Source organism: Spea bombifrons, chromosome 8 (genome assembly GCF_027358695.1).
Source record: "Spea bombifrons isolate aSpeBom1 chromosome 8, aSpeBom1.2.pri, whole genome shotgun sequence".
NCBI lineage: Eukaryota > Metazoa > Chordata > Amphibia > Anura > Pelobatidae > Spea > Spea bombifrons.
This window is the reverse complement of record NC_071094.1, coordinates 20,568,730-20,585,319: the sequence shown is the minus strand read 5'-3', so window position 1 is coordinate 20,585,319 and position 16,590 is coordinate 20,568,730. Positions and strand designations below refer to the sequence as shown.

The following is a 16,590-nucleotide window of genomic DNA, read 5'->3' as shown; positions in this document are numbered from 1 at the left end:
TGGTTCGGGAGCAATGTCAGGGGAAACATCAAGAATAACCACAGGTAGATAGGTTATATTACACTAACATCGATGAAAATGTTGACATGAATTTTCCTGTAAATTGCATTTATTCAATAACGGTTATTCTTTACAGGTAATTTCTCAAAATGCAATTAAGGTAACTACAGCATTAATTAACACTTAATAACAATGCCTTGAAACATTTCAAATATACATTGTCAATATTTGATGAATATGTCTATGAAAGCAACCATTTCTGTTCTTTGGGTCCATTAGAAAGCAGTAAGTAGGGAGAAAAGTTGTGTGCAAAACAAATAAAACATATTTGCGAGAGTGGTAGTGCATTTATGTGTATTTCAGAGTGCTGACAGAATATATGTTAATCCTTAAAACCAATGCTTTAACAATCAATGAAATCAAGGGGTGATAATGAACATATTTTACAATATAAACTATGTTGAATACTTACAGTCAATAAAATGTGTACTAGTTGTATCATGTTTGCATAAAAATTATCTGTAATTGATGTTAATCATACATGAAATCTATTTATACAGAGCTGAACACTGTAGTTCTTAGGCAGATAATTTACAATATTATATATCCAAATTGTCTGCTATACTAAATTTCAAAGAAAAAAGTGCCTTTTTGTACTTGCTTGATAACCCGTAGTTAGGAGAATTAAATATATTATTTGAAAATCCAACTTAGCAATGTCACTGATTACCTGTTTTAAGAAAGCTATCTGCATAAACAGAACACAAAGGTGACTCTCCAATAATTAGTTGTCATATATAAGAAATGATCTTATTTATGGAACCTCCAATCCTATTATAGGGCATCTCACATTTTTAAATGGGTGTTTCTACTTCGGTGATGGTAACTACTATACCAATGTATGTGTATTTTGTAATATAATGCAAACAATTCTATAATTGTCCATGTGCTATCTATGTTCCTGGAGTTAGTCAACGAAAACATAATAAAGCGTTTTTATTTATACTAACCAACTACACATAACCAGTGAGGCTATACCCATTTGTTTCATTCTTGGTGATATGTGGTTGGCTTCCAGTAGCTTGTCCTTTATCTGCAATCAAAGCTCTTCCCTGGTATTTGCTGTAAAACACATGATCTTGTTGCCTTGATGGACATGAGGCACAAAGAATGGCACCACCCAAAACAGACAAAATAGATGCCATTATACCTAAATAAAGTGCAGGTCCAATCTCATACTTAAGTGCGTCAGGGATTAATGGACTGTAGAATTCTTGAAGAATGGAGTGCAGGTTCCAGCAAATAGGGACCAGGCACAATATACCACCCAGGATGAAAAAAGCCCCTCCAGTCACAGCTAACTTGTCCTTTCCAGGAGATCCCTGGGAAAAAATTGTACATCTCATGCCAAAGACAGAGAAAAGGCTCGCAAGAACAGAGAATACACACGATGTTATCATAAGAGCTTGGGCTGCTTGAGTGTCAGCAGGTAGCCCTAACATGCTGTTGTAAATATCACACTGGGCAATGCCTGTGCTATAGGAAACACACTCCATCCAAAGACCTTTGGAAAATTCCTGAGCTGTCACAATGCTTGCACCAATGAATGAGCTGACTTTCCATGAGGGCAATATAGTGGCAATAACAGTTCCAATCATACCCAAGATAGCCAAGAAATAGCCCACCATTTGTAAGCCGATCGATATCATTTTTTCTGTGTTATCGTTTATGCTTCTTCTTGTATCTTTCTCAACTTGTGGTGGTTGTTTTCTCCAGAGTAAACACTGTTTGTTGTGTCTAGTCTTTTAGTATTTCATGTTCCTTGTCACTTTTTCAGAATGGTTATTTGTTTCTTCAAACTTTCTCTTCGTTAGCTCTTAAGCTGTCACCTTTCTTCTTACTTTCTTGTGTTGTTCTCTGTCATATCAAATGTAGTTGCTTACTTATTGAGATAAACTATTTAGATTGAGTGTCAAACTGAGTATCCAGTTTAACGCATTTATGATATTTACATGGGAGGGGGTGAAGAAAGGAAGGGAGTTGGTTGGGGGTTAAATATTGACTAGAATTCATTGATTTACCAAATGATCCTTGACCGTGTTATCTTTGGAACATGGAAATCAAACATACTCCCACCCCAGCTCTGTGATATGCTGCCAGAGAAACTTACTTGCATTGAATAACCCCTTCATAATACCAAGTTACCCCTTTAGCTACCACATGCTGTAAAAAACTAATAATTACTTTGTTGTGCTTGACTATTGTGTGTGTTCTCCGAGTGTCTCCATTTTTGTGTGCCATGCTATCTGTAATATTTCCATATATACTTACATGTATAATCCCAACTCCGGAGAATCTCCTGAATCTGTATAGATACTCTTGATGTAACCTCTTGCTATATGCCGTTATATATTCACATGTCCAAAATCCAACTTCTCAAAGTGAAACCTTGTTTCTTTTCTCAGTACTTTATTAACCAGAATATAAATTGGAGAGAAACTAACTATACTATTTGTAACTATTTGTAATAGTGCAAATGAAACTTCTTTTCATTTAGTGTAATTCCACTTGGAATTTAAACACTGTAATCTACAACTTTCCCCTCCTCCATGAATGTTCTTACCTTAAATCCGCAAAGTACTTAACCCCTACTATGTTAATAGAAAGGACATGTACCATTTTTTTTCTCTTTAAAGATGACTGCTACAGTTATACATAGAATGTTTTACCCTTGTGCCTTTATTTCTTGGATGTGTGAGGTGATCAGGGTCTTTTTTCATATTATACACCGTGAACATGTTCAGTAACTTAATCATGACCTGTTGCAATAACAAATATCCTAGTCATTCAAATAAATTGAACTTAAGCATTATTGTTAAATTCCTGCTTTTTATATTTTGTAGGAATGTGGCATGTGTCTGTAGCATTTATGCTGTGTGGTACTTAAGGTACTTTTTTTATTCTATATATTTGTGATAGAAGCCAGGAAACATAGCCAATCTATGGTATTAAAGCTTACTTAAAGAACATCCTATTGTTTCAAGATTTTACATAGAACATACATAAGTATGTCCTTTTGGATCAGAACAAGTCTTCCTGGTATAGACACATGCTGAAATACTCATTGAAAGCTGATTTGATTAACTACTTCTGGTCATCAGGCACATATTTTGGCCTAGGCTTGATCAAGGCACTGTTTATTGGTACGACCAGACTCACTCCCATACTCACGCACACATCTCTTAATTCATAGAACAAAAGACCATCACAACTTTCTTCTTTGGAATGTGTAAAGGCCACAGCGTTTATTTTATTTTCAGCAACAAACTGTGACACACCTTTATTGAATATCAAACAAAGTAACAATGTATGAATACATTCACAAGTTTACAAACAAGTACACCACGGGGCTATTTCTTCCAAATATCATTGAGCCCCGCATTTGCTTAATCAACAATAAACAGTCCCACTTGAGGAACACCATTCATTTTGTTACCATGTACTGCGCTCCTCCCACCAGCCGTAAACTGCACCAGCAGGTGGGCTTTGTCAGTACTACCAAACAGCTTCCCCTTGGGACCCTGCCCGCAGGAAAGACCCCACACCGTACACCAACGCGGACCCATACCTGAGATGGGTACCCCGCAATATACGACCAACTTGAACCACCAACTGTCCAATAATTCCCAATAAGCACGCCACCATACTACAACATCAACAATAATGCGATAACTTTCTGCACTCTTTTTTTTTTTTTTTTTTGTTAAAACATCAGCTTTCGAAGAATCGTCATTGGCAATAAAACAAAGTATCGGGGAGGGAGGGCGGGAATTTCTCCCTAACAGGTCTTCACAGCTTCTTATAAATTTTACTAAACTGCGCAACACCCTCAGGCAACAGCTGTATATATAACCTTATTTTGTTTTATCTCCCTCTGTTGCTACCGTAAACTCACCTATCATGAATATGACCCCACCCCTGCTGTCACTCACCCCGTCCTCCTAGGGTCAGGCAAAGGCCAAAACAACTCCCCCTCCCATCTGGGGTCACCCAAAGGGCAGCCTGTGTCCCATACCAAAATCCAGGCCTGATCAAGGCGCCCTTCCTCTTATATTGGATTATCCAGGGCTTCCAGACTAGGCTGAGGGAGGCAGTCCATGGCATCAACAGCTCCCCTTCTCAAAGCTGGGGTGGGGGGTTGGTTCGCCCTCTTGGACAATCAGGCTCTCAAATGTGTAACTACACAATGGGCTTGTTAGAAGGAAGATCTCTGATCTCCCCAAATGGCCTATTTACATTAAAAGCACCTTTAAGCAGAGGCGTTCTGGGAGGGGCGAGGGTGTGGGCGTTGCCTTGAGCCAGGCCTAGGGTAGTGCTGAAGGTCAATATACCTCTGATGAATTTGTCTTAAAATTAAGATATATTGGTCCCTAATGCATAATTATGTTGAAACACTTTGAAATTACTATTGTAATCTTGATATTACAATATTTTCAGTGGATTCTTAAAACAAGTGATTTTCCGATCCAGAGAAACATATGCAAAAAATCAGCCACAGTTGAAAATTTTTATTTTCCCCACAATGAATACTGGCTACTGCTCTTACCATGGATTTAACTCTTAGACTGCATATTTTAAAATGGAGTGGATTGACAAAATTGTAACTAGTAGAAACAAGGTCATAGTATCAGAACTGAATGCAGTCAAATCCATATGAATATATAACATATGAACATCGATAACATCTACCTTTACTTGTAAAAGAGTTAAATTGTAAACTTCAAATCAGCTCAACCCAATGTCATTAGCTGTGTCATAAGCTATGCAGTAGGTTCAGTCTCTGGGGTGTACATGGCTGTTGCCCACTGTGAGTGCAGACTGGACCTTGTTGGGCATGGAGTTTCTTAGTCCTGCTTGTTGCTGCTGGGATACATACATCCACTAGGGTGACCACATATTATTTTCTGTCATTCTGCCAGATTTGCTCAATTATAAGATGACCCCCAACATTTAAATATTTATTTAGGAAAAAAGAAAAAGCCTGAATATAAGACTACCCTATAGGAAAAAAGTTTTACTAGTAAATATTAATTCACATGTAAACTATTTTTTCATATTTAATAAAAGCTATGATTGAAAAAATAAATATTGTTTTGTTTTTATTTCCTCTGCCCCAGTTATGCCTTATATGCCACTCTGTCCCCCAGAAATGCCTTATACCCCCTAAATGCCACTCTGCCTCCCTAATAAGCCACTCTGCCCCAGATATGCCTTATACACCCATATAGGCCACTCTGCCTCCCTGACATGCATTTTAACCCACTATATTCCACTCTGCCTCCAGAAAACCATTGAACCCACCCCATGCCACTCTTAACCCTCCCATGCCACTCTTAACCCCACCCATGCCACGCTTAACGCCCCCAATGTCACTTTTAACCCCCCCCCGACTTACCAGTGCATCCCTTTACTTGTGACCCATGTTCAGACTCCCTGGTGTCTAGTGGGGCAACTGGTGGAGGTCTGTGCGATGCAGACCTCTGCTGCTGGTGGCTAGTACTTCCGCTGAAGGTTGTCAGTGTGCATCCTGCAAACGTTCACCAGCTGCGGGGTGCGCACACACAACCTCCGCTGCCGGCACTTCCACTGGGGCTTCTATGGTGGCGCATCGGAAGGTCATGTGATGCTGGCACTCCACATAGAAGCCCCCAGAGGAACTGCCAGTAGCAGCAGAGGCTGCCAGAGAGGAGGATCCGGGTCCCCTGCACCGCTGCGGGGGATTTGGATCTTAGCCTTCGAGGTCTGATTAGAAGACGACCTCGAATATAAGACGAGGGGTATTTTTCAGACCATCTGCTCTGAAAAAAAACCTTGTCTTATAACCGAGCAAATTATAAATATCTCACATACGCACTGCTTCTGTCAGGTCCCCGCCGCAGTACTCACCTCTGTCCCACGCCGCGTACTCCTTCCGACCCGCGCCGCAGATATGGCGATGCACGAAGAGGGGTCCAACGTGGCAGACCTGCTCACTCCTCGGCGTTGACAGTGCCGCGATCTTCTTCCCAGGACCGTGATCATCAGGACGTCCGGAACACAACTGCAGGGCCGTCCCAACAGAGACGCGCATACAAATCCTCGTTTTAAAGGCACAGTCAGTCACATTCGCAGGTATATGAAATTAGGTTCATCTTGACATCAGAGCTTTTTTATATGACACAATGACTCGAGAACAAATTGATATATGTTTCTCACAGGAGACTCATTGGAAAAAAGGTACTGGTTTTATAAAAAATATCCGTACGTTTTCGAATCTAGTTTAGATTATAAGAAAAAAAGAGGGGTAGCAATTTTCATAAGTGATAAAATCAAATTCGAAAAATTACACTATGAGTGCGATCGGGAAGGTAGATACAGGATACTAATATGCAAGGTGAATTATGTAACTTATACCTTAATATATACGCTCCAAACACGTCCACAGTTAATTATTTAGATAAAGTTTTCGACCGGGTCCATGAAATAACAAAAGGCTTTCTTGTGATAGGAGGTGATATGAATTGTATTCAAGATGTCAAATTAGACAAAGGAATGAGATATGGTCTGTACCCTGATGCAAAAATGAAATCTTTAGCTAAATCTTTCTCATTATGTCTTGCTCGTAATAACTTATATGATATTTGGAGAACGAACAATCCCTTCGTAAAAGATTTCACCTTATATTCATCGGTTCACCAATCCTATTCCAGAATTGATTAATCAATAGAATTTTTTAACTCTGCGTCCATTGGAAATCAAACTTGGTCGGATCACGCTCCAATTATTATAGAAATTGAAAGTAAAGATTAATTTAGAACAAGATCTAATTGGACTTAACAAATCGTTATTATTATCTCCAACATTTAAAGAAAAATGTATCAATATAGCTAAGGATTATATAGAAATTAAGGATAATGGAGAAGTTTCCGATGCAACTCTATGGTGTTCCTTTAAATGCACTATGCGAGGTTTTCTCATAAAACAAGGCGCAGAGGTGAAGAAATTAAAGGGTTTAACTCTTTCAGATCTTTATATCAAATTAGCGCAACTTGAAGCTAGCAATAAGCAAAACCCCTTGGTTTCGCTTTCTAAAGAGATTAGATCAATTCAATCTAAGATTAAAGAAAACTTAATCGAGAAGACCAATAGATGTCTATTAAGACTTAAACAAGACTGGTATTACAGTAGCAATAGAGCTAGTAAAAATTTGACAAACAAAGTTAAAAATCGAACGAATAGAAACAGAATCAACAAAATTGTTTTAAATAGTAAACTTTATTCAACTCAGAAACAAATCGGAGAAGCTTTCAGGTCATACTATGCTTCACGGCACAATTTACCAGACACAACAAAAAATAAACTACAGATAAGTTCTTTCTTGGATAGGTTGAATTTACCTAAACTCTCTTCAACGAAACTGACAAAATTAAATTCTCCCATTCAACTCTTAGAAATAAGGAATACGATACGCAATTTACCAAAATCTAAAGCTCCTGGCCCAGATGGGTTTTCTGCCCCTTTTGACCCGCTTCTGGACCAAGTTATTTCTCCACTCCTGTTAAGATTGTTTACAGAGATACCAACTAAGAAAAAAATCCCAATTGAAATGTTACAAGCTACGATAACCCCCATCCCTAAACCAGGGAAAGATCTAACTAAAGTCACAAAATCTAAATCGTCCCATTTCATTAATAAATTTAGATATAAAAATCTTCTCTAAAATCTTAGCCAACAGATTAAAAGAAGTAATGCGGGATTTAATACACCCAGATCAAACGGGATTCCTTACGGGGAGGCATGGGGAAGATAATACTCGTAGAATTTTAAATCTCATCTATGAATTACAAAATTCTAATTTGGCCGCTACTTTAATAGCCTTAGACGCCGAAAAGGCCTTCGATTGGGTCAACTGGTCCTTTTTTAGAAGGAACTTTAAAGGCCTTCGGCTTGTCTGGAGACTTCCTTTACAACACATTAGCGTTATATAAAAACCCACAAGCTAAAATATCAGGAGCTAATTTAGATTCTAATATTTTCAATATTAAAAATGGTACGAGACAAGGATGTCCACTAGCGCCTCTGCATTATACTCAATCGATTGAACCTTTGGCAGTAATAATTTGCCAATCTATAAAAATCAAAGGAGTAATAACGAGTCCACTTGAACACAAAATCGCATTATACGCGGATGATATCCTCCTTATCCTTACCTCGCCAGAGTCATCAATTCCGTAAGCGATAGAACGTATAAAGGAATATGGCTTATACTCCAATTATAAACTTAATATAGACAAGACACAAATCATTGACTTTAATATGGAAATTTCTCAATTACAAAATTTGAAAACTAAGCTAGTATTCTTTGGGACGCAGACCTATATTAACTATCTAGGAATTAAAATTTATCATAATCTTCCTGATTTAATAAAAAACAACTACATGAGCCTTCTTGACGACTTGAAAATTCAACTGTTGGCGTGGCAAAGACTAGAAATCTCATGGTTTGGAAGATTAAATATATTAAAATCATATGTCATACCTAGATTCATTTATTTGTTTAGAACTATCCCACTTCCAGTGCCTTTAAAAATCTTAAATCATTTTGAAAAAAAGTTCTTCTCATTTGTTTGGTTAAATAAAAAGCCAAGAATATTACATTCCATACTAATGAAAAATCTATCGCAGGTCGGACTTAAATTTCCTAATATACGAAGTCTCTAAACATGAGTTTGACCTCCCTTGGTACAAATATGAAAGATGGAAATGTCGTAACTTTGACCCATTCCAACTTTACTGGTTTAATTCTAAAAGCATAAAAGAACTAGGCATATTTAATCCCTTAATATTAAACATTCTGAATAATATGCTTACTATTAAAGAAAAATTTGCCTCTAAAGATTTATGGTCATCTCATACTCTTTTTTTGTTTAAATTATTATTATTTTTTTTTTTTTTTATTAAAGATATTGATCTTAAAGCCTGGCAATCACTTGGTATTCATAAAATAGAAGAGATCTGGTCTCCTTCTGGGATAAAATCTTTCGCAGAATTGCAAACTAAATTTCTTCTCTCAAGTAAGGAGTTTTTTTCATATTTAAGAATTATAAGCTTTATTAAATCTGGAATCCTCCAACCACTTTAGATAGATTTATAGGAAAACATCTTAAGAAAAATGTAATTTCCAGAATTGGGAACATGTTAGAACAGGCATATATCATAGAAAAGCCTACCACTATACAGAAATGGGAAGTTGATTTAGATATTTCCTATCCGGTAGAAGTTTGGTATTCCGCTTGGAGTAACCTAAGGAAAGCAATCCACTGTATTAATTTACATGAACAATTTTTCAAGCTATTACAAGCTATTATGTCCCCACAATTCTATATAAAATGTCCAGATCTAACTCCAATATATGTTGGAGATGTAAACTAGAACTAGGTACTGCAGTTCATATTTGGTGGCATTGTGACAGACTAACGATCTTAAAGTCTGAAATTACAAACCTATTTAACAGGATGTTTGGACTACAATGGAGTCTATCTCCTCAATCTTTCTTATTTCATATAGATATACCTTTGAAAAATAAACCTAATTTAGACTTAGCAATTAACATTTTTGCAGCTGCCAAAATTTGTTTGGCACGGAACTGGAAATCTGAGGTGGTTCCGACTCGGTCGCAAATCTGGAACCAAATTTATTACCAACATAAAATGGAGAAGCACTTTTTCAGTGTACATAACAACATAAAAAAATATGATGTAATTTGGTCACCTTGGCGGGAAATTTCTTCTGCTTCAGTATAATTTTTTATCCTTGGCAATTAAGTTTTTTGTTTTTTTCTTAACCCTGAAAGCATATAAGCCTGCTCGACCTGGCTATAGCCCAATTTACCGCTCTACGTATGATTGTTTGGAATACGGTCTATTATTACAACTATCCTATTATAACTTGGATATTGAACAAAGAAACGATTGTTTAAGACATTTTTGACTGTATACTTTCGCGTTAACAGCGAGCGATATTCTCTGTTTTATTAGCGCTCTCTTTTTTTGTCCTTATTGATGTAATACACTTGTATTCGGAATGTTTGTTGCAGATAGTTTCATAGTTACATAGGCTGAAAAAAGACATGCGTCCATCAAGTTCAGCCTTTCCTATATCTGTTAATTTGTTGCTGTTGATCCAAAAGAAGGCAAAAAAACCCCCGGTTTTGCTCTTTCCAATTTTGCACTAACCAGGGAAATACAATTCCTTCTTGACTCCAAAATGGCAGTCAGATTTCTCCTTGGATCAATAAGCTGTTTCCCCATAATTAAAGATTATATCCCTGAATATTATATTTTTCCAGGTATCCATCCAGTTGCAGTTTAAACGTCTGTACAGACTCCGATAAAACTACCTCTGCAGGCAGAGAATTCCACATCCTTATTGTCCTTACTGTAAAAAAACCCTTTCCTCTGCTTTAGTCTAAATCTCCTTTCTTCCGGTCTGAACGCATGACCACGTGTGCTATGCATAGTCCTGTTTATGAACAGATTTCCACACAATGGTTTCTATTGGCCCCGAATATATTTACATAATGTTATCATATCCCCTCTGAGGCAACGTTTTTCTAAACTAAACAGATTTAAATTAGTTAACCTTTCTTCATAACTATACTGCTCCATTCCTTTTATTAATTTTGTAGCCCGCCTCTGCACCCTTTCTAGTGCTATGATATCCTTCTTTAGAATTGGTGCCCAAAATTGCACAGCATATTCAAGGTGCGGCCTTACCACTGATTTATACAGAGGCAAAATTATATCTTTATCCCGCGACTTGATGCCCCTTTTGATACACGACAATACCTTACTGGCCTTAGCAACCGCAGACTGACATTGCACATTGTTGCCTAGTTTGTTGTTTATAACAATTCCCAAATCCTTCTCATTTGTTGTTACCCCTAATTCACTACCGTTTAGGGTGTAGGTTGCTTGTGCATTCGCTACCCCGAAGTGCATAACTTTACATTTGTCTACATTGAATTTCATCTGCCATTTGTGTGCCCAGTCCCCCAGTCTATCTAGATCCCTCTGCAGCACTGTAATATCCTGCTCGCCCTGAATAACTTTACCTAGTTTAGTGTCATCTGCAAACACAGAAACATGACTTTCAACGCCTACTGCCAGGTCATTTATAAATATGTTGAATAAAATTGGTCCCAGAACAGAACCCTGAGGGACACCACTTACCACTTTTGACCAACTTGAAAATTTACCATTTATAACAACTCTCTGTTCTCTATCTCTAAGCCAATGTTCTACCCAAGAACAAGAATTTGCATCTAGACCAATTTCTTTCAGTTTGAATACAAACCTATTGTGTGGAACCGTGTCAAACGCCTTGGCAAAATCCAAGTAGATTACATCCACTGCAAAACCCTAATCGACACTTCTACTTAATTCTTCGTAGAATGCAATTAAATTAGTTTGACAGGACCTATGTTTCATAAAACCATGCTGATTTTTGCTAATAATACTGTTCTTCCCAAGGAATTCTTGAATATTATCCCTAAACAGCTCTTCAAATACTTTCCCAGCCACGGAAGTTAAGCTCACAGGTCTATAATTTCCGGGCACAGAGTTTGAACCCTTTTTGAAAATAGGAACCACATCTGCCTTCCACCATTCCTCTGGTACAATTCCTGAAAGAAAAGAATCCCGAAAGAATCCCGTCAGGCCCCGGAGCTTTGTTGACATTAATTTTCTTTAGTTGCTGCAGCACCTTGTCCTGAGCCATCCACACACAGTTTGACTGAAAATTTTTGTCAGTGGTCCTATGTATATCCATTGCCATAGGTTCCTCCTTAATATATACTGAGGAAAAATAGTCATTTAAAGTTTCTGATTTTTCCTGGTCCTCCTTAACCAACACTCCGCTCTCTGTTTTTAATGAACCTACGTTTTCATTTTTTGTTTTTTTAGAATTTATGTACTTAAAGAATTTTTTGGGGTTAGTTTTGCCCTCTTTGGCAATCGCCCTCTCATTTTCTAGTTTAGCTCATCTAATCACCTTTTTGCATGCTTTATTGGCTTCCTTATATGTTAAATAGGATGCCTCTGATTCGTCTGATTTAAATGCTGTAAAAGCCATTTTCTTATTTTTAATTTTCTGCTTAACATCCTCACTAAGCCACATCAGTTTCAATTTGTTTCTTTTATATTTGTTTCCTTGTGGTACATACTGAGAAGTGTACCCTGCTAATATTTGTTTGAAAATACTCCATTTTCCTCAGTATTTTTATCCCTTATTGCCAGTCAATAAGTTGTAAAGCTGCCCTTATCTTATTGAAATCGGCCTTCTTAAAATTATACGTTTTAGTATTCCCCACGGGCAATTTCTTTTTTGAGTTTATTTCAAAAGAGACCATATTGTGATCACTATTACCCAAGTGCTCCCCCACTTGAATGTTAGACACAAGATCAACATTGTTTGTTATCACCAGATCCAAACAAGTATCCTTTCTAGTTGGTGCTTGTACCAGTTGTGACATGAATGTGACATTTAACAGGTTCAAAATCCTGAATCCCTTTGCAGAACTACTAGTCCCTCTATCCCAAATTATGTCCGGGTAATTAAAATCTCCAAGATCTCAGATGTTGTGGAAAATTTCGAAATAATAAAAAATATAAATAAAAAAAAAAAGAGGGAGTACCCCTCCCTCCTTCCTATAAATCTGTGTCCTTCAGTTTACTCAGTGCTCAGATATACTGTGCTCTATACGTATACACGTCAGTGCTGCATTATCATTGTTTCATTGGATATTGACCCTTCGCTTGCCTTATCGTGTCTGAACCTTCGCTACCTGAACCGACCTCTGCTAACCCTGACTTTGTCTACGTCTCATCCCTATCAGTACCTCGCTTTTGATTCACCCACGTCTCCAGCATTGCATACTGGGCTCCGACTAGTAAACCCAACAGCTTCACATATACATACCATCACCTACACATAAAATACATCTTATGTTATAAATATATCACATACACACTGATTCTCATATATCATTATATATTACCATTTTTGCTCGATTATAAGATGCCTCTGGTTATAAGACAGCCCCCCTGACTTACCGATGCATCCCTAGACTTGTACCCCATGCTCCAGACTCCCTGGTGACGGAGCCCGGCGTGAAGTGACCTTTCCGGTCTTAGGGCCGGGCAGAAGCAGAGGTTATCTATGCGCATGAGGGGGATCTGGATCTTAGTCTTGTAGTCAGACCTCAAGTGTCGGCAAAATGGCGAAAGTTTGCACCTCTTTGTAAGACTTTGAGAAAAAAACAGGTTTTTGCATTGATATATCCTGCAAAGTTACGTTTCACCTATGACGGCAAAACTCATCTTTTCACATCACTCCAGGATGCTACAACCACTCTTCGTGAACTGGTTGTGCTTTAGCTGGGGATGGTTCCCTGACTCTTCAACCCCGCCTTGGATGAGTCTGTTGATGTTGTTAGAGACACTTGCTAAGTATCCTTGTTATCTCCTATTCTGTGCTCCCGCTGATGGGTGTAGTATTGTTTGGTTGTTTTTGTTGTTTTCTCTTTTTTTCTGTTGCTTTTGGTAAATTCAGGTGTGTGATATATAGGAGCTGTGGGACACAGGGGGGCCTCCACGTAAATTATATGTTTTTGTTTTTGTCATGTGGGGGGATGGGAGCTGGATAATGCTTGTTTAAACCTGGTTACCCAGTCTGTATCCCAAGATCTCTCTCTTAAATTGATCTCCTGGAATGTTAATTGGTTAAACAGTCCACTTAAACGTAAACTGTTTTTGTCTAAATTGAAGCTACTTAAACCTTACATAGTCTTTCTTCAGGAGACTCACTGGTGACAGTCTGACAATAACCTTTTGAGGGGGTCATAGATTGCTGAATCATGTAACTATGTAACTTCTAAGTCGAGGGGAGTGGTGATTCTGTTGCATAATTCCTTACAATACGATTTATTGTGTTAGATATTTCCATTTTTGACCGTTGCTATGTATTAGTGAATATATATGCAACAAATGCCCCTAATGCTACTTTTTATAGTGCTCTTTTAGAGACCCTGGCGGATTTTTCTGGGGCCAGCTTGGTGGTGGGGGTGACTTTAACGTGGTGCAGGACCAGGTTCTAGAAAGGCTGGACCCTGGCTGATCCCCTGCTGTCTGACCTTGGGGTGGAATTGAGCTTTTTAAAACCCATTTTGATTTGTTAGATCCTTGGAGGGTGTTGAATCCCCTGGGAAGAGAGTATACCTTTGTGTCTGGAGTGCTTGGTTCCCTCTCTCGTATTAATTATTTCCTTATCTCACTGGGGTTGTTATCCCAGGTCATGTGGGAGAGGTGTTATAGATACAGATCTCTGATCATGCTCCAGTTACCCTGAGATTGGATATGCACTCTGGTGTGCATTACACTAGACACTGGCTGTTTCTGACCTATCTTAATAAGTCAAATGATTTTAGACAGTTCCTTCGGGCTACCTGCCACAATTTTCTGGATGATAACACTGAACATGTTGAAGATTGTTTGTTGCTTTGGAACATGGCAAAGGCAGTGATCTGGGGGCCACATTATATTCTGCACGGCCAATGCCCAGAGAAAATGGTTAGACAAATATAACCTTTTGCACGCTGAGGTCTCTAGGATTTATACCGCTTATGTCTCCGCCCCCAATGTTCCAGGAGGGGTGGAGGCGTACTCACGGGCTAAGCATCTTCTGGATGCCTATTTCATAGCGAGGCTCAGGCTCAACTGGATTACAACCGCAATAAATGTTATAGATAGGGTAACAGATCATCTCGTTTGCTGGCCAGGTTGACTAGGCCTAGGCCCCAGAGACATTCCATCCCCCTTGTCTAACATTTGCCCCTGATATTTGTAAGGCTTTTTATGGAATACTGTCGTGGCTTTTATAAGGCAGAACCTGATGATCAGATGGGGCTTGCCTTGCTACAACAGACTTGACTCCCTAAACTTTCAAACTCCCAGCGTGACATGCTGAGTGTCCCTATAGCAGAGAGGGGGGTGGCGGATGTTATCTGGTCCGGGAAATCTCCAGGTCCAGATGGTTATCATGCAGAATTTTACCAGTCTCTTTCCCCATACATACGCCCTACTTTGGCGGGCTTGTTTAATCCGGATGGATTCCCTGACTGGGGCTCGCACCATCTTGATACCCAAACCTGATAAAGATTATTCACTGATACCATCATATAGACCAATCACGCTTCTCAACCAGGAGTTGAACTGTATTGGGGCAACGTCTTCAGGCTATACTCCCTGATACTTTGCATGTTTCACAGTGGGGTGTCAGGGCCTGGGTAATCAGGTTAGGTAGGAGCCTCATTGCAGAAGATACCTGGGGTTCGGTCTGCACACGGTGATACAAGGAAGGATAAGACAGACGGTCACAAAGGAATACACCACAGGCAGAAATTCCAGGTAATGCTATGTATCGTATAATATGGCAGGACAAACAAATGCAGGTTAAGAAGTCTCTTAGCAGAGACAGAGCACAAGGTAGGAAGCATTCAGGATCTGGTACAAAGCAGGGTCAGGTACAAAGGAAGCCAGGAACAAGTCAGGATCAGGTACAGGGCCAGAGCGACACGGTCCTATGACTTAAATGCAAAGGCTCTGACTGAAGGGCAGAGCAGGAATCAAATAGGCAGGCTCAGTCCAGACAACGAGGCTCAGCTGGTTGCACTGATTAGGTCTGGGTGCTCCAGAGTGAGAAGGGTTACACCCAGGTAAGCAGAGGCAGCTGGTCTGCTTGTTAGCCTACAGGGTACTGTGTACCCACAGGAGGCCTTTAGGGGCTGCCGCTGATATGACACAAAGAAAAATAAATACAGAGTCCTGGCTGACAGGGTGGAATGCTGACACGGGGATTAATTCGGGGAAGGCAGTCTGTGGTAAATATAAGGGCAGCTATAGCGGCAGTACAGGCAAGTTCCCTTGGAAGTCTGCGTGACCATGCCCTTTTATTGAGTCTGGATGCCGAAAAGGCATTTGATTGTATAAGTTGGTCTCACCTAACCTGCATCCTTAAATTTCAATACTATGGGGGTCCGTTTTGTTAGATTTTTTCCAGAAGCTTTATGATAACCCCTAACAAGATTTTGCGTCAATGGACTTGATTTAGAGCAGGTGCCCATGCATAGAGGGGTCCGTCAGGGTTGTCTATTGTCTCCTTTATTCTTTGCTATAGCCCTGGATCCTGTTCTTAGAGCTATACACTTGTCTCCGGATTTCCATGGTATCAGGGTAGGGTCTAGGGAGTTCAGGACGCTGGCTTTTGCTGATGACTTGTTACTTTTTATTGGTAGACCCCATGAGACTATGCCCTGGACTCTTACAGCTTTTGAGAAATGGGGTTTGGTTATGGGCTATAAGATTAACTGTCATCTATCCCAAGTGTTGTACCTCGGCTCAGAACTTCGTCCTCAGCATATCCCTACTTTTGGTTTCTCGTGGGCGCCCTCTGCTATAGAGTATTTGGGGATTAAAATTTCAAAGAACCTTTTGC

At 39.2% G+C, this 16,590-nt stretch overlaps 1 protein-coding gene and 1 long non-coding RNA gene across 2 annotated transcripts in view; both read right to left on the bottom strand.

Moving 5' to 3' along the window:
* The window catches only part of LOC128503581 (uncharacterized), a 232,220-nt gene that overhangs the window by 19,310 nt on the left and 196,320 nt on the right, over window positions 1-16,590 (bottom strand). The window lies entirely within an intron of this gene.
* On the bottom strand, window positions 92-2,025 carry CLDN2 (claudin 2). The gene is made up of 2 exons (XM_053473697.1): window positions 940-2,025; window positions 92-899 (listed from the first exon to the last, which is right to left on the bottom strand). Exon 1 carries the CDS (start codon window positions 1,707-1,709, stop codon window positions 1,014-1,016), a length of 696 nt encoding a protein of 231 aa, XP_053329672.1. The 5' UTR covers window positions 1,710-2,025; the 3' UTR covers window positions 92-899; window positions 940-1,013.

Excerpts from the sequence above, each read along its gene's own strand:
- CLDN2 (XM_053473697.1), bottom strand. The coding sequence starts at position 1,709 with ATGATATCGATCGGCTTACAAATGGTGGGCTATTTCTTGGCTATCTTG.